The sequence below is a fragment of the Melospiza melodia genome, chromosome 13, assembly GCF_035770615.1.
Source record: "Melospiza melodia melodia isolate bMelMel2 chromosome 13, bMelMel2.pri, whole genome shotgun sequence".
Lineage (NCBI taxonomy): Eukaryota > Metazoa > Chordata > Aves > Passeriformes > Passerellidae > Melospiza > Melospiza melodia.
Genome location: NC_086206.1, coordinates 10,107,466 through 10,134,323, shown reverse-complemented (window position 1 = coordinate 10,134,323; position 26,858 = coordinate 10,107,466). Strand labels below are relative to the sequence as shown.

Sequence of the window (26,858 nt, the reverse complement as noted above, 5' to 3'; positions counted from 1 at the left end):
ACTGTGCATTGCTTGTTTAGTCCTGTAATCATCTGATCCCTCCATAGAAACGCTTATGAAGAAATGGGAGAAGATCTGGCATAACAAACTGTAAAAATCTGCATTTTATTTTACAAATGAGAGGGGCTGCATAATTCACTTGAGTTATGTAGGTCTCTCATAGATGCTTGTCATGCTAGAACAAAAAAGGCGAATAAGAATGAGGGAAATGATGATATGTTTGCTGTTGCCCAGCACCACACATTTGACTGTCACACCACATTGTCAAAAAGCCTTCTTGCAGGTACCTAGATGATCTTATATAATTCAAGGAAGTTATTCTCCAAAGGTGACTGAGTATCCCTGTACATGTGCTGTGTTTCTGTGTAAAATAATATGCTGTAAAATGCCATAGAGGAGAGAGTGATTATAGCAGCAATTCTATCTATATCTTTGGGCATTTTCATATTTTGAATACACATGCATGAAAAGAGAAACGTTTGTCATGCTAACCATGGTACTTTTTCCCCCTTTTTTTCTTTCTGGATGGTTTTATAGACACAAGAAATACATAATGGACTCCTGTGGGAGTGGAATAAAAACCCCCACCGGTGAGGAGAAGGCCTTATAATTCAGAAGTGGATTTGCAAATCAAAAGGTCTTGCCTCGAGTGGGATAAATTTCCAGATCTGCAGGAACCCATTATGTTTTATTATTTTTCATTCTAGTTTTAGTTTGTTTGTTATGGGTTTAACTATTTAAAATACTGCAGGGATCAGCCAAGAAAATACACAATCTCTGTTACCTAATTAAACATACCAAGCTTGTAAGGATATTCTTTAACTGAAATGCTGAGCATTGTTTGTTTTTCTTTTCTTTTTTTAGTTTTACTCAAATTATAGATATTTAGGCTGGAAAAGGAGCAGCAGTCTAGTCATCAGTATGTGTCCATCTGTATTTATGAACACATGTGCTCACACAGGACTATAGGCTGTACATGAATCATTGTTTTCCAAACACCCAGTATGTAGAGGGTAGAAAATTAATGTCAAACACGATTTCTCTGATTTATTCGTAGAAGGCATTTGTTCCATTCCCCCCAGTTCCTGCTTTGTCCTCTGCGGGTTTATTGCAGCATTTGGTTGCTGTACACAGCAGTGTGGCTGGGCATGCTCAGCATGAGGCTCATGTCCCTTCCCATCTCTTCTCCCTTCTGGAGCAGGTTGCAAAATTCACACAAAGCCAGAACTTTTCAGGCAAGGGTCTGATGGGAGACTCCAGCCTTAGGCCACAGTGAGGGGAGAGGGCCTGGTTTGGAAATGTACACACTGGAGAGGGCAGCGTGCCCGCCCGTGGAGGCTGCGCGAGCGGAGCATTGCAAACCTCGGCGTGTCCTAGAAACATCCCAGTCCCTGCTTGTGGCTCCCAAGGGAATCCATAGAGCTGCTGCCACGGAGCTACCAGCCCTTTCATCTTTCTGTTCCTGGCTCTTGCCTTTTCTCTTTTTATCTCCTTCCCAACTCACCTGTTTACATGTCCCCATGCTGCCTCCCCATTCCCCCGCAGCTCTGGTGGAGCACTCACTGTGGGCACCCACTGCCACAAGGGTTCCAGAGGCAGCACGGGCAGCTCCCACTGTCCAAGCCTTGTACAGGGGCCTTGGGATCCTGATAGTACCAAAGGCTTCATAGCAAGCAATACTTCCCTTCTCTTTAGCCCCTTTTAAGATAGAAAAAGCTAATTTGAAGCAACTGTAAGTAAAGACCGTGCTCATGAGGGCTCACATTATTTGTAAGAGCCAAATGTATTTGGCAAGGATTAGTTAATGGGGTAATGTTGTAATTTCTTAGCAATCTTGGAACTAAAAGTTAATAATCATTGATATTTGAGGATGTAAAAATAAAGGTGAGTGTAGAACAAAAGAAAGAATTTATTTAGTTTTTAAAATGTGTTTTCAGGAGAAGCTCATGAGCTGCCACAGTGAAGGAAAGAACCATTTTTAGGGAGTTATTTGCAGAAACCAGGCACAGTATTAAAACCTTTTAGGTAGTTTCTTTAGGTAGTTTTTATAAACCACATGCTATGTTTTCTAAAATTCTGCAACTCCCTCCCTCCCTTCTCTTAAGAAAACCAAAGCATTGTTTAGTTTTATGTGTGAAAATTGCTTTAACATGACTTCAGTTTCTCAAAAAAAAAGCTCAACTTTTTTGTGGTTCTGTACCCAGAACCACAAACTTCAGTAAATAGAGAAGCATATTTTCTTGCAAAAGTGGTAGACTTAACCGAGGGTAATAATTATTGCTATTTTACTGAGTTCAGTTAGAATATAGACGCAGCTAAAATGGGGTCTGGGTATTCAATACTTAAGATATATGACAAGGAAAATCCACAATCAAATTACATTAGAATACCTTCAGTGGTTTCTCTACACCTTGTAAAAAGCCAAGATATAAAAAAAATTTACACTGACACTCTGCTTTCAGCTCCTGCTATTCTCCAACACTTCCTTGCTCTCATATATGTTTGCAGTGTACTCTGAGGCGAAGACATCACTTCAGCCCTCTGTCAGTGCTGGTGCCTGAATCCACACTATTAAAGTGCTTTTAAATGCTGTTTGACTCTTTAATCCCCTGCACCCAGGGCAGGGCTGCTGTCCCTTTGTGGTGGGGCTGTTGGGAGCCCTGTGTTGGATGGAGCTCCCAGCACAGCCGGGGTGTGGGGGCTGCAGCCCTGAGCTCCAGCAGCCCCTCCTGCTCTGGGGCTGGGGGTCCTGGGGCTCCTGGGGGCCCTGTGCCCAGCACAGGCCTTCCCCACCGGCTGCTGCTGCCTCCCCGACGCTAATCTGCTGTGTCACTAACAAGTTGTATCATTTGAACCTTGCAGAGGAAGGCATCAATCATGAGTGCAAGCTGTGTAACCAGATGTTTGACTCTCCGGCAAAGCTCCTGTGTCACCTGATTGAGCACAGCTTTGAGGGGATGGGAGGCACATTCAAATGCCCTGTTTGTTTCACAGGTAAGACAGGGAGGCCAAGACAAGCCTCAGCGTGCATGGCTAGATCCAGAAATGACACTCAGGGGATTTGTGAAATACTGTATTCCTTTCCCTGGGAAAAAGAAATACTGTGCTTGGAAATGTTCAAATATCCTCTGTCTGAGCTGGGGCTCGCTCTGCCGAGCAGCTCTGTGGCATCTGACACCAAGCAGCACTGCCACATGCAGCAGGCTCTTCATGGCCCCTACGCCTCCAAACATTTACATTTTGCCTGGGGACTCACAGGTGCTGTGTGTTTGCAAGGGCAGGACTTGCAAGGGATGGACCTGCTCTTGCAAGCCCTAATTCACCTGAGCAAGGACTCTTTAAAGGCCGGTTGCTTCATGGTCTGCTTATAGTGCTGAGTAAATGGGAGTAAATGTTTGATAAGACCAAATTGTACAACTCTATGGTTTCGCCAGCTGCTGTCTCAGAGTTTTTTTTTTAATCCAGTTTTCTTACAGCGGTACATTTCTAAATTCTGTCTGAGAGCCTGCTAGGTGTTCCTTCTCTGTAGATCATTTAAGCTGTCTCATCAGTGCAAATGATCACGGGTGAGTCTTACTTTTCCAGGATCTGCAGGGTGCATGCTAAAGGCTGCCTTTTATACTCTCTTCAACACAGTAGTTAACATCTGCATTTCCAATCTGTTTGAGAGATAAGGATGGTGTAGGTGTCACTGTGGGCCTGTTGTCAGTAAAGGGGCATGGCAGCACCTGCTATTGCTTTAACTTTGGTGGGAATAAGGTGAACCTACATTCTTTAGGGTTTGACCCACCATTTGAGAAACTGCTTTTTGTGTGAGCTTGGAGTTAATATATCCTTTCTGAAATGTGCTGTAAAAAATTTTGGATGCATTTGTTAAATTCTGCTGAAGAAGCCATTTTCACATACAGATGACCATTCATGTAAAGTGACACAAAAATTAAATCAGATATAGATATATTTTTTTACCAGCTAAAGCTGTGGTTCAATATATTCCGCTTCAAAATTTCCCTCGGTAAAATCAGAATAATTGTCAATCCAGAATCATAATGCAGATGCTGTGATATTTGTGATGTTAAACAATAATATTTTTCTTTTATACTGAATAGACAACCTATTTAAAAGATCTAAAAATTGTGGCAAGCCTGCCCTTTCAGATTCACGTTTCTGCCAGAAATGCTGTTCTGGGCCACGTATCTTCCAGACCAGCCATCAATGCTTCTCCTGGCCCAGTTGTCCTGCATTAAAAATGCATCTGATGCACCTGCCATGGGCACAGGGCTCCCCATGGGAGCAGTGACGTCCTCTCTTTGGTCTGAAGGCTGAGTTCTTCCAGTTACCTGGACAGTGTTAGCTTTATGTGAAATATCAAAAATCCATACAGGATGTAAAGTCTGTTAAAAGTAAGCTGACTGTCAGCCTGGAGACTCTAAATTGAGTACTTGTAAGGAAATTCTGCTGAACCAAGTGTATCAGCACTTCTCTGGCAGATATCCTTGGACCTTTTACAGTTGCAGAGACTCTGAAGTGCAGTTTGAGACAAGGTGCCTTATATGAAGCAATCTCAACTAACAGTACTGTGTTGTTTCAGTTTTTGTACAGGCAAACAAACTGCAGCAGCACATCTTTGCAGTGCACGGGCAGGAAGACAAAATTTATGACTGTTCCCAGTGCCCACAGAAGTTCTTCTTTCAAACAGAGCTTCAGGTATGTTTACAACAGGAGTAAAAACAAAGCTAAAGCTGTTGATTTCTCTGTGCAATTGTCACCCTTGTGCAGCATTTAGAAAAGGTGCCTAACCTTGGTATGGTCTTTTCTGCCCTTAAACAGTCTCTCAGTCTCCTCTTACCTCCTTGGGTGCCTGGAGGAGAAAAAGGTCTCTGAGCATGGCTGGAATAAATAAATAAATAAGACAAGACAGATATAATGATTTATGAGTATTTCTCTTGACAGTAGTGTTGCTACATCCTTACATGTCTACGTCAAACACCTTGTAAATAATTTCTTTTTCTCCATTAATAATTTAGGGACTGATTAACATACAAAGACTAAGCAAATGGTAGCTGCCCCATCCCCTTCCCTGCTGCTAAATCATAAGTAAAGGAATTTTCCCTGCTGAGTATGAGACAGCGTGGGTGCATCTCGACATGATGCTCAGGTAGAGGCTCCTCCCAGGCAGCAGCACATTGCCAGGCTGGGCCCTGCACCCCAGGCCTCCCACACCACTGTCCCTGGCAGCTCTGGGGCTGCAGCCACAGCAGCTGTAGCCTCCACAGAGCCAGAGCTCACACCCATTCCCAGGGGCACAAATCCTTCTGCAGGGGCTGAGCCCTGACCTGGGCATGGTGCTGCAGCCACGCTTGGAGCCCTGGCCCCACCGGCCTCCTTGGAGCAGGGAGGCTGGGGGTAAAACCCCACATGAGCCCTGGTGCTGAACCCACAGAGACACTGAAGCTGCTCCATGTGTGTGTGCAGGGCTCCTCTTGGGCAGTGGAGCCCAGAGCCTGCCCTGGCACAGAGGTGCCCACCCTGGCTGCCTCCTCACACCCGTCTCACCTGTGCAGCATGGCCACCAACACCACCCCTCCCATCCCCCGGGAAAGGCAGTCTTTTTATAGAATGGTACCATATGCCTCATTTAAATGTATTAGCTTTATAAACCACAATTTACTTAAACTTTGGAGGGTTTTTATTTATCTTGCGAAATTCCCAAGCTGCTGCCTCTTGTGTTGTGCTGTCATGCTGTGGAAGGATGGCTGATCTTTTCACTTTGTTGATTTTATATTTTTTTTCTCCCAGGGGATCCCGCCTTTCCCTTGTTCTAGCGACCTGATTTGCATAAGTGTACAAAAGTTTTAACTATACCTTGTTAATATTTTAATAAAGTCAGCAGATTTTGGGTTTGTGTGTTCTCACTATGAACGTTTTATGAAGGCAGCAGTGGCTTGCAAAGACAGCTTTGATTTTTTTCCTCCCATATCTCCCTAAAAGTGGCTTTTGGTCAAAATGCCAGCACAATTAAAATGGGAACACTGGCTTCCTAGGCCACTGCATTAACCTTTAGAATCAGATGATCAAATAAAGAGAACCTGGTTAAATTATAGTCTAAGCAACCTATTTTTTGCAATTACAGATTTTAATTACATAGTGTTTCAATTCTGAAGTTTTGTGCATTGCACAATTGCTGCAAATGTCAGCTTTAATAATATAAATTAGGATTGTAATTTTTCAGTTTTTATGCAGGATTTTTCTGCACTCAAAATTTTTCTGCTTATAATAATGCATAATAATTACATGAGCAGTTTTGAATTATGTTGGCTACATGAAAATGCAATACTTAGCTGCACAGTTTTAGTCTTTATTTCAGTAGTGACTCAGAAATGTGTGTTTACTTTATGCCAGGGAATTTACTAATGCAAATATTGGAGCCAAGGCGGACACAAAATGTGTGTATAAATCAGTTAGAAATGTGTCAGACTTTTGAACCAGTTTGCCTTGGCATGATTATCTCATTAGTTTCTGGTGTGTAAGCTGCCTGCTCTAAATTCCTCAAATGTTGGTTATATTTTTGTTGAGTAATGAAGATTTAGTATTATTTTAGTGAACCAGTTGTTCAGCTGCTACTTGGGGTTAAATCTGCATAAACCTTTCTGTGTCTTTAACTGTGCAATTATCTTATGTGGGCAAATCAGCCTCCATCAAGGGGTTCTGCTTGATGGATTTGACTGTTCAGCTCTAAACTTGCTTTCCTACTGGCATGAAATAACTGGTATCAAAACCTGAACCTACGCACTGTTTTCCTTCTTTGTATTTTCAAGTGAAACCACTGAAAATACACTTTAAAAGATTGAGCATTCAACTATTTCAAGAAGAAATTCAGAGTGGGGTGCTTGTAGAAAAGCAGGAAAAACAAGGAAGGTGGGGAAAATGACAGGCAGCAAAGGGAAAAGGTAACTTTTAGAGATGTTACAGACTGGCACGGACTAGCCTTGCTGATTTTTGAACATTTCTTTTAAACAATGTGTGTGCCATGTGATGAAAAACTGTAAATGCTGCTGTAAATATACCTCTAGTGGCTGGTGCAGATACTTCTTTGGTAGCTTAATGCTCTGGAAGTGTTCAAACCCTCTTTGTGCTGCTGACCCTAGTAGTTGTATTTTAATATAGGTTTTTGTTTTGAAGTTTACACCATCTGATGGAGCTGTAAAACCAAGGCTTAGGAACGCTCCAAGGAACTGAACATGCTTTATAAATGGTGGAAATTTTGGTGAGAATCTGGAGCAATGAGTCAGTGATGTTACTTTGGTGATATTACCACAAGAAAAGAAAACAAAATGCTACTTAACTGCTTACATTATCTCACTGGAAGTAAGGAAGGAAAACATGGGAAGGTTAAGCATGAAACACAAAGGAAATAGTATGTGTGATAACCCCACACACCCTCAGGGCAGAAGAGGAAAGGCTGGCAGCTCTGTGTTTTTCACATCCTCACTTTGTACAATTGACAGCTATGAATATCATGAAATTCTCCTGGAAAAAGGGTGAATTTATAGCTCATATATAAAACACCAAGGCTATGGCATTTCATTCCCCCTACTGAAACATGCTCACTGAAACAAGTGTAGAGGTGCAGGGTTGGGGTTTCCTCACATGTAGGGCAGAAGGAGCCCTTTCAGACAGATCCCCATCTCAGGAACTGTGCTGGGAGCTGCTAGCCCAGCTCCTCAGAGGCAGCTGGAGCCATGGGCACTTGGACATGGCAGACGAGCTTGCTCTTTGACAAGTGAAATTTTATTTTTTGCTGTTTAAAATGTAGCAGGGAACCCTGCCCGCCCCAAAGACCGGTCAGAAATGGGGACACACAATGGGTGCTGGGAGTTATATTTGTGGTGTGATTCACAGCAAGGAGAGATCCCTCCTCAGGTGTTTGCATCGAGAATTGTACTAAGCAAATTGTGACTGAGCAGTGGTTTTCAGAGAAAACTTGAGAAGGATTTTTGTGTGCACTCTTTTGCCACACTGCTTTTCCAAGGAGCCATCACATAACCGGTGAAGTATTTGTATTTAAAGGATTAATTCCTGCTGTTTGCTTGTGTACTGTTAATCACACTGTTTACTCCTAAATGATTACAATTGATGAAAACTAAGGCAAGGGATGTAATAAACAATGGCAAATAATCCACGTACCAAGGGAGAAGGTACCTGCCAGGTCGTTCCTAGCACAGGTGTTCAGGTGTTTTATTGCCTGATATGAATAAAGGGCTTTCTTTTCTGCTCAGATTTGGAGATATGTCAAACCACTAAATTAAGAGAGTTTCACTGGAGGAATGTGCTGTCATTTGAAATGCCCAGTTTTTTAAAAGTACACATATCAAAAGGAACTACTATGGCTCATTGGCTAGCACTGTGGTCTGTCTCCCCTCTCTTTTTATTTCATGTGAAAAGCTGGCAATTTTCATATATCCATAAACAGGAATGAGCTGCTGCACAGAAATTGCACTCATTATATTAATAATGATTTACCATGAATGTCCTCCAGGGGCTTGATTTGGTCCACATCAAAGTCCTTGGGATTCTTTCTGCTGATTACAGCAGATCAAGCCCTAAGCAGGTTTTCTCTTTTTAACTCTGCTTTTAATATCAGCTTGATGTTAGATGTGCCACATCAGACCACAGGGCTGTGAGGACACCGAGGGCTGTGACCTGCCCAGGTGAGGGGACAGCACAGCGAGCTGCCCTGTGCTCTGATGTGACCCAGTGGGGCACACACGGGAGCTGCTCTGTGCCTGTGCTGGCCTCCCTGGGAGGGGGCAGTGGGGAGCCACATGTGCAGCTGCTCATGCCAGTGGTCCCTGGGGCCATCTGGGTGCAGCAGTGTCCCTGAGGCACAGAGGGGAACCAGAGCCCCCTGGCTTGGCTGTGATCCACCTGCCTGCAGGCGAGTCTGCAGGGCTGTGTCCAAGGGCTCCCTTCACCACCACTGGAGCACTGAAGAAAGACTCCAGCAATTTTGAGTCTGTACCCAGCCATATCTCCAGCTTCTATTTGAAAAATGGACTTTAGCTACTTTCTGGGGGCATAAGAACACTTACTTAAGTAGAAGTAAAATTTTTCTTTCAACCAGCCTTGTGCTTGCAGCAGTGCAGAATCTCAGTGCTTCTGTGCCCCAGTGAACATTCAGGCAGTGAGAGAAAGACAATTCCATGGTGTCTTGAGGAAGTTGCAGAAAATGTTTCTCCTTGAGAGTGTGTGGATGGCAGGACAAATGGGACCTGAAATGTGGCTCTATCTCAAGGCAGTGCTTTCATTTGATGTAACTTGGTGTATTTCAGGACTTAGTGTGGGTTAGATGGCAAACACCAAGTGCTTCTTAGTAAAACATACCACAATATCTTTTTAAATTTCACAGAAAGCACACACAAAATCATATGTGGAATAAATTTTCTGCAAGCAACATCCTTTTTTTTTCTTTTAAAACAGATTTTTATCTTTGCATTTTGTATTTTAATAGCCTTTTAAAAACCTGTTAGCTATTTCTCCTTCTTTTATACTTTTATTTTTTAATCTTTAAATTTTTTTAATGTCATCCATTCTTTAAAATTGTGAAAATGACTAGTCAGTTATCCTAGCAGATTTGGCTAGCGTTTCTTAAAAAAATGTTGCTGTGGTGCTTGGAGTATTGTTAAATTTTAATTATTAGTAGTTACAAAGCTAATAAATTACAAGACTACCAAAATCTATTCCAGCCATATTGCTGGGTTTCATTCAGACACAGTCAGATAATTATAACTAACAATAATTAAAAATTAAAAGTGCTGTAGGCACATACCCATCATGTTGAGTCTGCCTGCCTGAACGTTCTTTATGGACTGCAAAACCACAAGTTTTATCTGTGATCTGTTTTCACAGTAGGGAACAGTTTTTACCTATAAGGTCTCTGGTTTTCAATGTGTGTGTTTAAATTCAGAGGAGGAGGAGGAGGAATATATGGCTGTTTGAAACTTTAGAGTTAGGAATAGGCTCTGGTAAGGACCAAAGCTAAGAAAATCCATTGCAGACTATGTGGGGCTGGTGCTGGGTGTGCAGCAGCTGCAGCTGGGGCTCTGTGCAGGGAATGCCAGAGATTTCCTGGGCCTGACATCCACAGAGGTCAACGTAAGAGCAGGGGCTGCTCATGCTCACACACTCCTGTGTGGTTTGTCAGGCAGCACCTTCTCCCCTGCACACAGGCAGGAGGTGTTTGCTGGGGCTGCTGGGACAGTAATGGAATCCAGGCCACGTGGCCTCTTTGTGTGGCCACCTCTGCTGCAACAAAGGAGGGTGCAGAAAGCTTGAATTGCCCTGCATCTTTATCCTGTCTGAGGTCTCTTCAGTGAGAGGCACAAAGATCTCTCACCTGAGATGAAGATATGTCTGGCACTGGAGCAGCACGGCCCATAACAAAAACCCCTCCTTCACTTCTTAAACGTTAGGGCCATTCTGTGGCTGGCCCTGGCTAGCAAAGTGCACACAACTTCACATTAACATGTGCAGAAAACCCAGCAGCCGTGCAGAGTGGAGGAAAGAGCAGGGAGCCAGGTGAAAGGCATCGTTTTAGCCATTAATGCACTTAAGCGCACCCAAGTGTCAACATGTGTGATCAAGTGTAAGGAGGCATGTCGCTGCAATGTGGCAGGGCTGGCACACACACGGGGCTTCCTCCAGCAGAGATGGCACTTGGAGCTGCTGCTCAGGCTGCCCAGCTAAACCCGTCGTTGCCTGTCATCTATGCCCTAGGGCAAGGGTCCAACCAACTTTTGCGCAGGCACCATGCCATCCCAACAGATGGGCAGGAGTGTAAGCCGCCAAGAGACAATGTATATGCATCAATTGTGCTTATTGAAAGCACAGTTCCTGGCTGGAAATGTTCAAATGTCTATTTATTTTGAGATAAGATGCCTTTAGTTAATGGGTAGGGAAATGCAGCTTAGTTTTGAATGAATTCCTTTATATACCTTACAAAATATAATGGAGATGTGGAAGTGTAAGATGTGGTGATTATGGGGAGATCTGTTAAAGGTCTGTTGTGACACAGAATCCTCCCTGAAAGTGACTCAATGTGCCAAGGTGCTATTTGCCTCTGAGTACTAGAGACCAAATTTTGTAGGTGCTGCACATAACTGTACACAACTCTGGCTCAATACATAGTGATATGCAAGGAGCCAGCCTTTTGCACTGGCAGGTTTTCCTTTGCACACAGGTGTACAAGCTTACCTCCCCTCTTAGTGGTGGAAAACACTTTTACTTTTTGAGGCAATGAGGGTGACACATTAATCCAGAACAAAGCTAGACTAGTTTACATATCTCACAAAAGAAATTTGTTTTCCATGTGACTAAAAGAGAGGAAAATCATATAATATGCTTTTATATTTGACAGCATTGCTGCCCACCAGAAAGGATAAATTATGGAAGCATCCAGAGAGGAGTCTGTATGCACACATTAAAGGGTGTTCCTTTCGCCTACTTGTTAGCTTTATTCAATTAAGACTTGTTAGTGTTTGTGAAAGATGTGCTTTGAAGACCCTTCTGAATATACAATTTGATATTCATAAGGATCCAGGCATACTATATGTAAATAAATAAAGCAGGAATGTTGTACTTCCAGATCCATTAATGCATTCCCCTCCTCATGGCAGCAGAGCACACGGGCTGTGTTAAACATCCATCCTGACCAAAAGGAGGAAGCACAGGAGAAGAAATGAGAAATGGATTTTCTTTCAGAAAGACCAGATTGCACTCTCTGGTCTGGCAATAACAATTACTAATGACATTTAGAGAGAAATTAAGGATGAGAAATGCAAGTTGGCATTTCAGCAGTGCCAGTCAGTAACATTGCATCAGAGCTCACAGGAGAGATGAGAAAAAGTTTAGGGATGGAAAATTAATTTTGTTATGTCAACAATTAACAAATACCTTTTCTTCATTCTTTACCGCACTATCACAAATTACCATTGTGATAGTATTTAGCAGCTCCTCAGCTGAATGAAAATTTCAGCACTTTGAAATCCGTATTTCTAGAGTCAAAAGCATATGTTTATGTTTTGCTGTGGTTTGTTGAACAATGAATGATAGAAAGAGGTTCAGACTGACCAGGGAGGGAGAGCATGAGCTCTTGGATGTGTATAGCAAGAAAATTTTGTGGATTTTCTCTGCAGATGTCTGTAGTTCTTATAACCATGAATGAATTAAGTTTATCAGCACATTTTCTGAGTTTTTTTTTTTTTTTCCTGTTTTGTAAATTTGGAAAGGCAAGGTTGAATAATATACCCTGTTCCATGCTGGACAATTTTGGAGGAGCCAGACATAAAGCCTGGAAACCTCAGAGCTTTTATTCCAAAGACCTTCACGTGTTCACAAGGTGACATCCCTGTCCCCACAGGAGGGTGGTAGGAAGCCCTGCTTCCTGCTGCTGCGTGGAGAGGCTGGAGCACAGGGGCCATAAGCTGTGAGCACAGGGGCTGTGAGCGTGGCCATGGCACAGCTGGCTGTGCAGGAGCAGTGTCCTCAGGGACAGCACAAGCGGCCACCCCTGCCTGGCCCTGCCGCGCTGGGTAGCACGTGCCTTTGTAAGCAGGGCAGAGCCCTTAAAAATAGAAACAGAACGCTTGTGTAACATGTAGACAAATAATTCATTTTTCCTTTTGTTTTCTCTCTGAAATGTCTCGTCAGAGATTTTCTTTGCTGGTGGGAAGAGATGTCTGATCCAGCCCCTTTGATTTTCCCCTGCTGTAGTGGCTGCTGTGGAGCATAGTTTGGGGTCTGAGCATAGACTAGCTCCGTTGCCTCCTGTAAGTGTCGCTAGCATCCAGAGGAACTGACTGTTTTTCAAAGCAAGAGGGATGCTGCACTGGAAAGGGCAGAGTATAAGCATTATTTAAAGAAAATACTGGGGCTTGATCAGCCTCAGTTTTAAGGAGCTCATCGAGGGTGCTGTACAGCATCCTTTTAAAAGTTCAGTCTCTTCGTTTGCTTAGAAAGACTGAAGTGGGGATGCTTGTCCAGACATAACAGTATATGCCTGAGTGTTTTCACAAGAAATGTCTAGATCATTAAATATAATAGGTCTCAGCTGCAGTTTTGATCACTGAAGCATGCACACAATTCATCACAGCAAATTAGGTACGTCTTTGTAACTTATCTTTCTGCAATTTGCTGGCACTTCTAGAGAGCTGAAACTTATATTGGATGTGCTGCAAAAGCCATTTCAGATAAAATATTCTGTGTTTATTGTTGGAGAACAAGGATTCCCTAATAACAAAAACATGGAGCAGTGTGTTTCTGCTCCTGCATCTTGCAGAACCAGCAGTAGTACCAGCAGAGATCCCCAGCCACATTCATTATTTATATATTTCAGTGAATTTCTTGTCTGCAGTAAAAGAGATATAAGCTTCAACATCAGTCTGTGCCAAATTCTATGCTACAGCCCATTCAGAAACCTGAGGCAGCCGTGGTTCTCAATCATTACACAGCCCATTTATCTGATTGGAGTTTTGTCCTCTCTGCCTTGCAGAAATGTTGCATGTTCTTTAAAAGCTGAGTTTGACCTTTGGAAAGAAAAGGCATTTGCTATTTTAATTTTAGGGTTTTTTTTAGAGAGAACCTGAGCCTCCTTAAATGGAAATTGGCATTGAAAAGCAGCAGAGTTATTGAAAAGCATTTACTTTATTACTAGAAGAGAACAGACGCTAGTGGACTCAAAAATTACATTTCAATGGACTCATCAGTTTCAGTCACTAGTTAGTCTGTGAACAGATGGATATATTTGTAGCAGTTAGCATGAATTTATGCCCTGGAATTTTACATTTGCCCTAAGAGCACTGCTATCTTAGTTGTTGCCTTGAAGGGTTTGGAGATTCATTTTATTTTTTGGAAAAAAGATATGTTTGTTTCTAATTGCAGAGATTTCTTACATCATAGAAATCGCCTTGGCTTTCAGAAATATGAATGATATATAGCTTCTGTGTAAGGAAAATGTTGTAAAAGAATCCCCAGTACAGCTGCTGCAGAAAAAATAAACATCTCAGCCTAAACCTAGATAAACCCCTGTGGACTGAGAAAATAATTTTCAATAACCAGATATTTTTAACTCTGTGTATCAAGGTAGTAATCACAGTCACCTGTATTTGCATCTAGGGTCTGCCACAGTCTAATTGCTTGTCTCTTTCCACCCCCGCCCCACTAAATTTTAAGGCTTCTGGTTAACTGAGCAATGCATTAAGCACTCCATCTCCAAAACAGAAAGAAATACTGCCCTAGCCTCTACCATGTGGCATCTTTAGGTTTCAGGGATTTCGTTTAAATCTGAAATTTATGTCCAGGAGAAATAAATTATTAGATTGTAAAAGCAGCTGGGAAGGGAGTAAATATAGTCTCTTTTGTCCTCTATATCATTTCCCCAGGAAGATAATAAATGTGTGGCAAGCGTCTTGTGTTTCCTCTGTCATACAAATGTTGTGTGTGTGCTGTATTTCAGATGTGAAGCTTAGACTCCAGACAGGAAATCCTGGAGTGATACTGTACTGCTGTTTCCTACTGCTGTGGTGCTGGTGGAGGCCCCATCACTTTTACTGCTTAGAAGGAATTTGAAAAATAATTTCATGAAGAAATTTAAAAGCCCTTGTGTGTACCCCTGATTTCCAGAGTAAGAGATTTAGGGTGTAATCCTAGGGTTTATCTCCTCAGCCAGTGGAAGGCAGCAGGAGCAGCAGCCCTGGCTGCTGCAGAGAGCTGAGGATAGGGGTCCTGCCCTGTGACCCCATCCCAAGGGCCAATTTTCCCAGGAGGATTTTAAAGACTGTAAGAGAAACTCCTATTAATTCCTCCCTGCCTTACCTGTTCTCATTCTTCTGTGAGGTCAGATACATGGAGCAAGCATGATGAGTGGCCAGGAAAAAGATTGGGTCTGAGAACAGCAAAAGGATAAGGAATTGTTAGAAAGTCAGTGGTCTACTGGCTTTTCTGCCCCTGGCTGTGTGTATAGGGCTGTCACTGCCTGCGCCTCCATGCTGCTGTCAGGAAGGCTGTCAGTATTCTCAGTCCAGCCCAGGGATCTGGAAACAAGCCTGGAACAGCCTTGCTGTTTGCTTCTTCTGTTGTTCCTACCAGAGAAGTACATTCAGTCATATACTGTTGTTTGCCTAATTATACCCTGCTTTAACATTGTATTTTGAGAGTAGTTTTATACCTCCCTTTGACCAGAGGAGAAAGGAAAAACCAATTCAGAATACAGCTTCTTTTCATGTTGTGCCTGTTCTGCTTATGTAAAATGAGAAGGGGTGGGAGTGTTTGATGCAGGTTTGGGTGCATGTGTGCAATGACCCGACCCGGGCAGTAATCACCAATGTTCCCTTCATGTTAATGGAATAACTTATGAGATACTGAACTGTCTATCCTCAGTGAGGTGATGGGGCTTTGTTGGAAAAATCTGGATGATAGAGTGAGATGGTATGTGCTGATGGGATCAGTGTAGAGACAGCTCATGGCTCTGTGCAAGGTCAGCTTGGGTTCAGCGAGGCTCTGTCACCCCAGCTCTGCATGAGCCAGACCAGATTTGGCAGCAGCAGTCCTGAGCTTATCACTCAGCTGTGCTCGAGCTGATGCACTGCAGAGTGTGCTGTGTGTCTTGTGTGCCACATCCTGGGAAGGCAGTATGGACACCCAGAGGTCACCTCCATGCAGAGCCTGTCCCCACACCCCCATTGCCTTGGCTTTGCACCAAGCAGGAATGGCCAAAGCAGTGCCCACACTGTGCCAGCCCTGGGGGAGAGCTCCTGCCTGACTACCCAGCCTCCTCATTTGTTTCTGCTGCACAGTTAAACCTGAATAAATTGCCATGGGCATTGAGGTTTGGCTGTGTATGGCATATCTGTCATCTGTGTGTTACATTATTGTGTCTCCAAAAGGAGCAGTGAGGTTGTTTAAAACATATTTACTTCTGAAAAATGTGTCCTCCTCCTTTGGGGCTGGCACATGCTCTTAGTCTTTGCATGAAATCAGGATTGTTTAAGATGTGGCATCTTGCTGTTTAAAAAGCAGATCTTCCTGAGACCAGTGACACTGTTGTAATGGAGTAGCAATGGCTGGAGAATCCCATTTAACCCAGTTGTTTTGCACACATACCATAGCAATGCTGCCTTCCTGGTCTGTCTTGTGATGTCTTTGAGGAAAAGGCTCATGTTGGTGATGTTTTGTCCCCTCTTTTACTTACAAGAACAAATTGGGCATGGCTCTTTCACACTCCAGCTCCTCCAGGGTTAATTCCTTGTGGCAGTGGGCAAAGCACAGGTCTGTCTGCAGATTTCTGCTCTGCTGGTAGCATCTACACTAATGGGGCAGCATGTAAAGCACTTCTGTAACTATGGCCTTGCTATTTTATAGCAGAGCTACTTGCATTGGAGGATTTTTATTCCCCTTTTGAAATTAGAAACCAGCAATAACAACCATTATGTCCAAGGCAACAGGTCGCTGACCAGCTGTTTTGTCAGCGCCAGCAGTGTGTGGGGGCCATGTGACAGGAATATTTATCTGCCCCTAAGAAAAGTGTATCCATAACACAAGGCAATACAATTTGTCAGATCAGTATTCCATTAGAGGGAATTTTACTTAGTTGCTGCTTCTTAAAGGAATGAGTGGTCAAAGGGCTGTGGTCCTACTGCAGGCAGGTGCTGCTTGTGTCAAGTCTGGCTGTCCACACTTGCTTATTTAGCCCAAGGAACTTGGATCAGCTGCAGCTCCCATCATTCAGTGGAGGATGTTGCCTAAGTTATGAATGTGAGACCTGCCCTTGTTAATTTGCATTAAAATTCACAGTTAAGACAGATATATAACAATATACCTGTCCTTAATACCAGGAATACCTAGCTGGTGCCAAGGGGAAAAACAACAAAAAGTAATCAGATGTTCAGTGACCCTTGCCATACCAGAGAGCAGCAGAGCAAGTTTTATGTTCAATTTCCTGGCTTTTGTTGATTTATATTCCCATGGAAAGAGTTCCTCAGTGAAGCTTTGCACTATGCATTCTAACTTTTAAAGGTGTTGTGTAAAGTGTTTCACTTTTGCTCTAAGTATTTTCCCCATGTCCTGTAATAAAGACCCAATCAGGAAATCATTTGGTGTTTAGAGGAGTCACACCATGTTCCACAATGATGATTCCAGCCCTCACAGAAGTGAACAATTAACTGGCTTATGCAATATGATTTACCTTAGATCAAGGAGGGATTAATGAGATCAGATTTGGATTGGTTTCTAAGAAATCAACAATTTCATGCTTTTAGAGGAAAACCTAAGAAAGATTCCTGTAAAATGGTTTACCTCTTGAAAATTGTTTTGAAACATTGCTTCCCTGAGTAGGACCTGTAAGTAGATTGAAAACAGGTCAGCACTGGGGTGTGCATTGGGGTTTTTGGTGTAGCAGGGGCAAAGGAGTGTCCCTGTGGGCAGGAGATGCTTTCTCTGGTTACTGAAGCTGAGGTTTGAAAACAGTCAAGGACAGCTTTGGAGGGTCACTTCAAAGCTGGGCGCAGGCATGCTGGGTTTGTGACACATCATGGAGGAGCAGGGGTGGCTGTGACCCCAGTGGCTGTGGGACCAGCTTCCCAGGAAAACATGGACTGACCAAGCCCAGGTGAAAGCAGCACCACTGTCAGCGGAGCAAAAAAATCCTGCAAACCATTTTCTGCTCTTGGGATCAGAAATGGCTCTGGAATCCAGTCAGGGAGTAACAGTGGGGCTGAGGAAGGAGTGAAGGTATTCTAAAAGTATTATGGTTTCATGCGCTTCTGACAACAGTAATTTGTCCCTCTCACTTTATATTTAGGAAGTGTAAGGTTCTTCCCTCGGCTTATTTTTGATCTTGTGCATGGCATACTGGAGACTACAAGGATGCTGATAAATTTGCATTTCTGAGTGAAATTCTCAGGAGCGTGTGGTCCCTCAGGACAGGTATTATTAGCTCCTTGTTTTCATTGGGTGCCTCAGTGAATCACGGTGTGTTTACAGCTAGTTTCTCTAACAGAAGACTCTGGTTATCTCTTAATAATGTATTCCTCAGTGTTTTTTATTTCCAAAGTGCTGTGGTAAGGAGATTTTCCCAAAGGCTTCAGTTTGCTTTTGTGCTTCAGTATTTTACCCAGTGTTTTTGAAAGAAACATAGAGACTATTGGTGAGGCATTTAATAGAATACAGGAGGCTATGCCAGGCTTAGGCTGTGCTTGGAGTTCACTTGCATTAGGCTCAACTAGGTTTCTTCTGAGTTTTAGAGAAGAATAGAGATGGCAGATCTAGAAGACTGATGATACAAAATTATTAGTCTCAAGTGGAAAGGGGAAGGCATGTTAGGTGAGTTTTCCAAGTCTGATTAGGACTAAACAATCTGAATTAGAAGAGAAATTAAATTCATAAATCGTCTAGTAATTCTTAGTGGATATGAGGAAGCTGGCACTGGGAAAAATAACTCTAAGAAAGGTATTTGTATAGAAAGGTAATTTTTCAAACCAGAATAACTGAGAAACGCCTATCAAAATCCAAGAATGGGTTGAAATGGGCAGAAGCAGTGTGGTCAGGAGCACACTGAGGCTGGGCAGGACACGGGGCTCGGCCAGCCCTGCACACCCACACCTGCAGCTGTGGAGGAAAAAGAGTGACTGAGAAAAGGCATCAGCATCCAGGCAGTCACGTGTGGAACAGCTTTGCCCCACTGTAAATGTTATGAATTCCCAACCTTCCCTTGGACGGCAGATGAGGTGCCGGGTCCTGAGCACTGGAGGAGCCGGGCGGGTTTCTGGAGGGCTGAGGGGGTCCCTCAGGTGAGCAGGCACTGAGGGAGGCTCCTCATCCTCCCTGGTGGGTACAGAAACCCCTGGAGAGGCTCAGTCCCGGCACAGATGAGTGGATGAGTGTTTGTGTGTCCCAGCACCAGTGAAAGGTGCATTTACCCCTGGAGTAATCACGTGCAAGCATCAGAGTAACTCAGAGGCAGCTATTTCCATTGGAAACGGGCAACTTCGCTTTTCAGCAGACACCAAACCTCCAGGCATATTTTCTTAGACACTCAAAATGATTTTTTTTTCCCTGGTTCAATAACTTGCAAAGGACAGCTTTCTACCTGCATTTGTTGAAGTGCCATCTCAAAGTGTGCTGACACAGGGACTGACTGACGAATGGCAAGTTATCAGATGCTCAGAGATGAAGGCAGCCGTAACACAGGCAGCCGGTGCCTTTCACAAAGGATGTGCCACCTTTCGTTTGCCTCTACCTCCATTTCAAGGGACCCTTCAAATAAAGAAGGGACATGTGAACCTGTCTTGCCTGACAATTTTTTTTTTTATTGCATACCATGATAACTTGGAGTTCACTTGTTACAAGCATTTTATGTAGTGGGTGAAATACCAAGGGAAAGGAAAGAAGTAATATTGTGCTGCCTGAAAAACTATGATCTAAACATATAAATGTCACTGCATAAGTTACCTGAAACAACTGGAAGGGCAATTAACACCTGGTTTTATGGGAAACATTGGTTACCACTATCAGTTTTAATGAAGTGTATTAACTAAATTGTGTTCTGAGTATTCATTCAGCCCTGTTTATGGCACACTCTTGAGTACATTTACTGTTTGTCAGAAGTGCAAACTAGTGAACATATGAGGCTTTAAGACAGGCCATCTGTTAGTCTTAGACCCTTGGATAATTGTCAAACAGTTCTAAAAATAAGCACATACAAACTGCAAGGGGGTGCAAAGGTGATTTTTCTTTAGAGTCTGATAGGAAAGGGAAAGTAGAAACCAGAAATTAAAATTAAAAATAAACACTTTACCCTGTAAAGCAAGCTTGCTCTCCTTTCTTTCTTTTTCACTTTCTCTTTCCTTTCCCACCCTCCTCCTTCAGTGTGACTTTTTTTTAAATTTTTTTTTCCCCTTCTTGCTCTTCTGGGTCATGGCATCCCTTGAATGCCTCTCCAGTTTAGGATTAGAGCAGCACCAATTTAAGGCTCACAGCTTTCTGTAGAGAGCATAATCTCCAATGGTTAAAGCACAGGTCATCTTGTGTCCTCTGCCTAAAGTAATCCTTTTATAAAGTCAACGCATAAAGATTTTTATCTTTATGGATTGCTGTTAAAGGGAAATAGTACCTGTGCACATACATGTGTATGCTTATGGATATGTAATGAGCAATAACAGCTGAGAGATTTATTTTTGGACCAGTATGAATTCAAAAGATGCAAAACACTGAAAAAAGATTGATGCAGATGGTATTTCATAAATATTTAGACACTCTAGCTTCTGTTTGTAGCAATTTGGAGGTTTTGTTGTGTCTTTTTTTATATATATGTTCAAATGTGAGACAAACCTTTGCTTCAAGTCAATGCCTGAATCTGAGGTTTAGTTTTTGTCTGGCAAGCTGTGCATGTTGGCAGTCAGTGGAGGCATCACTTCTCTTGTTTCCCTGCTCAGTAAAGGGAAAAGGAGAGGGAATGGGGAGGAGGAGACACACAGACCCAGTGGTTCCCAGCCATGACCCCAATCTCTGGGCTTAGGATCCGACAGTGAAGGGGTGATAGAAGCCTGAACAGAGGTGGGGAGAGGCAGAAAGAAACTATCTGGGCTCTTACCTGGGTCTGGAGGCCCCCCCACACCCTGAGGAAAAAATATTTGGATTAATGATCACCCAATGGCTAATTACCAGTTCATTTTCATGTTGGCCAATTGTAACATGAATCTATTATCTCCATAATTGTTATTGAAATTATTTTAGGAATGGTTTCTGTTCATTTCAGTGGCATTTGGAAGGGGGAAGAGGCTTTGTAGCCTGTCATCAGAGTCCCAGTCTCTGTGTAACACTGCAGAAAGCTTATGAATTTTACCTGGGGGTGGGGTATCACCAGCCTTGTTAGGCCATTTCTTAACCTTGCTATAACATATGGTCTTTTAGGGGTATGTGCTCATGCACATAGACAGTGTATTTGTAAATGGCTGATAGAAAATGTCTAAATCCATAACAGATGCACAATGGCACTGTAGACTGGATGTGTTATGGCCCCAAACCATTATCACACCCCTCACAGTTGCATTTTATTTTTTTCACCTGCTCCTGTGTAGTACACCTGTGACTTGTTGGCAGTGAGTGTTGTTGCAGGGTGGGAGATTCCCAGCTTGACTGCCTGGCTTGGAGCTTCGCTCCATCATGTGCTGCTTTTTGTGTGTTTTTTCTCTCGATCTTTATATAGCTTGTAAGAGTTCTTTGAACTGTTGTAAGTGATCATCTTTCAAGCCTTTCCTTCTTGACACAGAGCTCTGAAAATGGAGATTGTCATGCCAGTGTTTTCATATTCATGCATGTAAAAAAACAGAGAAATATTCATTGTGGATGTCCTGCACAAATGGCTTGATCTGCATCCAGAGGACAGGCAGGGGGTGTCTCCAGGGAAGATCTGGAGAACAATCAATATCTACATGGACAATAATTAACCATTCTTTGAAATCTTTTTATTTCCTGCAAAACCCATCAGCCAGTTCCTTGATCACAGACACTTCCATAAATGGTTCATTTGAGGATTGTGCAGCCAGTAGAAAATTCCACTTAAACACTGCAACAGCCCCGAGACTTGGGGTAGTTGTATTTTTCCCACTGACATAGCTAATGGAATTGCTATCCATTTTGCATGATTATTAAGAAAAGAAGAGATTTTCCAACCTTATCCTATAAATAAGCTGTGACTTACTTGATCTTGACAGGTGACTTAGTGCTGCTGTAGAGTTTTCCAGCTGCAATAATGTCTCAGAATGATGTATTCAGTGGGGTATCAGCTGTGAGCTGTGCAGAAACCAGGGGGTCTAACAGGAGCTGGGAAGAACCATTTTTCCTGTTCAGCTTCCAAATGATGTCGTGCCTCCTGCTGGCCCCAGACGGGCACGTGTATGGATGGCCTTGGAGCTGCTAGGCATGTGCACACACACAGGAGTGTTCCTGGAGGGCCTGCATTTTTGTGGATGCTCTGTTTTCCTCTGGAAACCACCATTAAGCTTTTTTATTTTTAACTATAATTTCTGGAGTTGAAAAATCACACCTGAGCTGTTTTCAGCCAGCCCACCCTCCTGCTGGAAAGGTGGGTGAAGTTTCCTTAGGCTGCTTAGGTTGCAGCACTCCTGTAGTATCACATGTTTCCAAGCACTTGCTTCCTTCTGGTCTTTATGATTTCCTTCTGCTGCTTGGAACAGCCCAGTAGCTCCACTGGGGTCAAAACTGTTCCTGTGCACAGGGCATTCTTAATACTTGATTTTCAATTACTCCAAAAGTCTGATCAGCCAAGAGAATTTTCTGTGTCTGGGCACACAAAAAAGTGCCTAACAAAGGTACTTGAAAAACCATGGATCAAATCTAGCAAACACACATGTGAGAGAAGAGACATAAGCCCTGAATGGATGAGATGCTTTCTGACATCTACAAAGCACAATTCTAATGAGCTGCAGATGCTCAGGGCACAAGGAGTAGAAGCAAGAAGATAAGAAATTACAATTACTAGTAATAGGAGACAAGTTTTTTGGAAGGCATGTTTTGAAATACATTTTAGTATGTGAGAAACCTATATGGGTTGCAGAGGATACAGAGAGGTTCTCATGGTACTTTCAAACACACACAGTAGTGGTTATTTAGCCTTCACCCAGTGTTCACTGGTGCCTGGGTGTGCAGGACTTGGCATTTGTGCAGTGGCTTGAGCAGGATGTGCTCAGAAAGGCAGGGGAAGGATGCAGAGCACACAGGCATCGTGTCCATAGGCATTACAGACCTGTTTGTGAGGCTCTGTGTAAAACCTGGCTCTATCTATTAACTGCATGGTCCAGGCACTAGCCAGCATATTGATTGTCATTAATGCATACCTGGGGAATAAATGGTACATTCCTAAGATACTAAGAAAAAATAAAGATTTGCATGTGAAAAATGTCATTTAATAACTCCTAGCCCTATGGCACAGCTGATTTCTCAGCTCCTGCCTGACCCATCTCTAAATGGCTGCAGTATTTGAGTACAATCTGTTTGTTCCTTTGACAAATTCTGATCCCAAACCCAGTGTATTTCTTGTATTGGGAATGTTCAGAACATGTTATTAGCTGATGTTTGAGGAGGGAGGGCTCCCAATGAAAGCTTCATTATCAGATTTAGAGCCACATACCATTCCTTTATTGACCTGCCTGGTGTAATCAATGCAGCAGCCACACAAGTTTGAAATCATGTTCCCTGACTGTAGGCTGTGCGTCATGCATCCAGTGCTGATTGTGCATTATCTTTTAAATGACACTGCCTAACTAAGTATGGATTTGTCTACCACGAATAGCCCTTCTTTCAATTTGAAGATGGTAAACCTTTTGGGTTTTTTATTGATATTCAGGATGACCTAAAAATAGAACCGCAATGAAGTGCACAAGGAATGGCCATTGTTAAAATGCTGAGGAGTGTGTGAGCACAGAGGAGCCTGTGTATTCTTTCACATTTCCATGCTTCCCCAGCTAGGTTTAGTGGGCAAGCTTCTTGTCAGTGCTGCTATTGTGTGTGCAGGGCTCCATCCATCCTCCTCCATAAAGTCATTGTTAGACTTGAGAATAACACCCAGCACTGCAAAGGTCACTCCTTCTTAAGGCCAGGAAAATTTCCATGTATATCAAAGGAAAAATGTATTGAATTTTGTGTTTGGTGGTGTTAAATTGTCTAAAAGCAAAGCAGTTCCAGCCGTCAATTCGCTAATTTCTGATTTGTGGTTCTGCATATTCAGTGTCAGGGGTGTCTGAGAGGGCCGGTGCTATGCTGACCAGGGACTTTATGATTTCCCAGCTGGGATTTCGTTCGCAGGGGCTCCATCCGTGCTGCTGCCCCGCTCCCGCCGCCCGGGAGCTCCGGCGGTGGTTCGGGAGCTGCGGCCGTGGTTCGGGAGCTGCGGCCGTGGTTCGGGAGCTGCGGCCGTGGTTCGGGAGCTGCGGCCGTGGTTCGGGAGCTGCGGCCGTGGTTCGGAGCTCCGGCCGTGGTTCGGAGCTCCGGCCGTGGTTCGGAGCTCCGGCCGTGGTTCGGAGCTCCGGCGGTGGTTCGGGAGCTCCGGCGGTGGTTCGGGAGCTGCGGCCGTGGTTCGGGAGCTGCGGCCGTGGTTCGGGAGCTGCGGCCGTGGTTCGGAGCTCCGGCCGTGGTTCGGAGCTCCGGCCGTGGTTCGGAGCTCCGGCGGTGGTTCGGGAGCTGCGGCCGTGGTTCGGGAGCTGCGGCCGTGGTTCGGAGCTCCGGCCGTGGTTCGGAGCTCCGGCCGTGGTTCGGAGCTCCGGCGGTGGTTCGGGAGCTGCGGCCGTGGTTCGGGAGCTGCGGCCGTGGTTCGGAGCTCCGGCCGTGGTTCGGAGCTCCGGCCGTGGTTCGGAGCTCCGGCGGTGGTTCGGGAGCTCCGGCCGTGGTTCGGAGCTCCGGCCGTGGTTCGGGGCTCCGGCCGTGGTTCAGAGCTCCGGCCGTGGCTCGGGAGCTCCGGCCGTGGTTCGGAGCTCCGGCCGTGGTTCGGGAGCTGCGGCCGTGGTTCGGAGCTCCGGCGGTGGTTCGGAGCTCCGGCCGTGGCTCGGAGCTCAGCAGCGCTTGTGACACCTGGCGGTCACGGCCTGGGAGTGCCACAAGCGGGCCAAGCCGCTCCGCTCTGCCGCAAACGGGGTCACCGCCGCCGGCCCGCACCGCCCGCCGCCTACCAGCTCCTTCCACGGGCGATCTCCATCAGGGAGATGTCATCTCTGGATAAAGCATGTAAAAGCGCATGATTGCTCTTTTATCCTGATCACGATGTGATCAGCTGTGGAATAGCGTAGAAGGACCAGATGATTTATGAAAAGTTAAAATATCTTACTTTATTTTAAAGCTTCATCACTGTAAATAAATAATTAGATTCAAAATTCATTTTGTGTTTAAAAACTTATTCTTCAAGCTGGCGGACTTGCCCGGCTCTGATATTAGGCAGATGGAGACTAGGGAAATTGCTTAGGCTTGAAATAGCACAAATGAATTTTTATATTTGGGGATGCTAGGGACTCAGCTCAAGAAAACCTCACCATGAACCACTTCTCTAGTTCTCAAATAATTGGATAATCATACAAATAAAGCTAGGCTTATGTGTAAGACTGGGGTTTTGTCAGAACACAAAATGTGGGTGAATCGGTACTGCTCTAAAAATACGCTTCTGAGGTTGGATCCAGGATTTATTGGCTCCTACACAAAATGGCAAGACAGGTCAGCATCCTCTGATGTGAGATACTGTGATGACATTGAGGCTATTACAAATCTACCAAAAGGAAAAAAGGGAACAAAAGAGACTCTAAACTGCTGAAAGAAATGTATAGAGAAAAGTACATTCTTTAAAGAGATTTAACTTCTGGGTTACATGTCCAGCCTTTTTTCTGCTGGGAATATTACCCTGGTGCCTGAGCTGGCGGTTCAGCTGTTATTGCCGAAGTATTTCTTGGACTGAGAAGTGTGTGTCACAATCTGGTGTCTCTTGCTGCCAGTGCTTGCACCCGGTACGAGTGAAAATAAAAGAGTAAAATATGGCAAGGGTTCCCTCACGATTCAGATTTTTATTTTTTTAATTGTTACAGTAAGGGAATCCCTAAAGGCAGTTTTTTTGCCCATGAAGTTACCATTTTCTTTATATGTATTGAAAGAAGCAAAAAAAAAAAAAGGAAACCTTCATGACTATACTTGGTTTGTAGCATTTTTTTTCTAAGTTCATGCCAGCATTAACAGATCTGTCAGAACAAAGCAAATATGTCATATTGGCAGCTGTTACTTATGAGTACTTTTTCTTTATTGCATTTTGTTTTGTAATAATTGAGAAGCTTTTATGTTGAGCTCTGCATAAATGGTACTGAGTGGGAGGGTATGGGCATGCTTTCTATTATTCTGCCCCTCATGCATGTCTCCTTTTTTCGTCTTTCCAGAACCACACATTGAGCCAGCACGCACAGTGAGCCACTGGCACTACAGGACACCTCTCTGCAGAAGACTTGACGGTGGCACAGTGGGGAGGACCATTTGAACATTACATCCAATCAAAGTGTCATTTGCAACCCAGATGTAAAACTCTAATGATTTGGCCATGAGGCGCTGCTATTATAAGCAGCTGGAAATGAATATTAATGGAAGAGATTAAAAGTATTCCATGCTCAGTATTTTTTATTGTCCTGCTTCAGCTAGTGTACTTTAGAGCTTCTGCTTCTGACTGAATTTATAGTGTTAGATAAATCTGCTTTGATGCTGTTGCCCTTTGTTGCTTCTTGTATTATATTGATAGTTAAAGATTAGGTGTGATTTTTTTCTTTTTTGTTAACTGCTTTTTAATTGCAATTTTAGGTAACTGTGCATTGTGATGTGATTGCTTGGCTATTGTCTGAATATTTCTTTTTAATTTTTTAATTAAAGACTAATGCTTTGATTGGATTTGCCAGTTCACCGGACAGTGATTAAAACTATGTAATGAATATAATCGGTTTCAGTGCAACTGGATGGTCTGCTTTATAAATGTGACTTAATCTGATTGCAATAACTAGTACAGTTCAATAAAGGGAATACATGAGATTAGCGTCAGAGCTTGTCTGTCTGTCAGTGCCCCCTGCATTGCTGCTGCTTCTGGGGTGGCTGAATCTCAGTGATCACTCACCTGATGGCACAGAGCACTCTGCAGCCCAGGAGGAGTGAAAGCAAAAGCCATGGTTCTGTGTCTGGTATTGTGTTTGCTTCTGGATGTGCCTCCCTGGCTCCACGGTAGGTTGACGTGAGGTAAGAACATGTACTATGAAAAGGTATTGCTAGCTTATAATGCT

The 26,858-nt window shown here is 43.7% G+C and overlaps 1 protein-coding gene across 5 annotated transcripts in view; it reads left to right on the top strand.

The window, feature by feature from the left end:
- ZNF423 (zinc finger protein 423) overlaps positions 1–26,611 on the top strand; it is a 282,147-nt gene extending 255,536 nt beyond the window's left edge. For all 5 annotated transcript variants that reach the window (XM_063167747.1, XM_063167745.1, XM_063167746.1 and 2 more), the window contains 3 exons: positions 2,863–2,994; positions 4,589–4,704; positions 25,977–26,611. In XM_063167747.1, the coding sequence (XP_063023817.1) occupies positions 2,863–2,994; positions 4,589–4,704; positions 25,977–26,006 (278 nt within the window). In that variant the 3' untranslated portion in view covers positions 26,007–26,611. The remainder of the gene's footprint in view (positions 1–2,862; positions 2,995–4,588; positions 4,705–25,976) is intronic.
- The last annotated feature ends 247 nt before the right edge of the window (positions 26,612–26,858 follow it).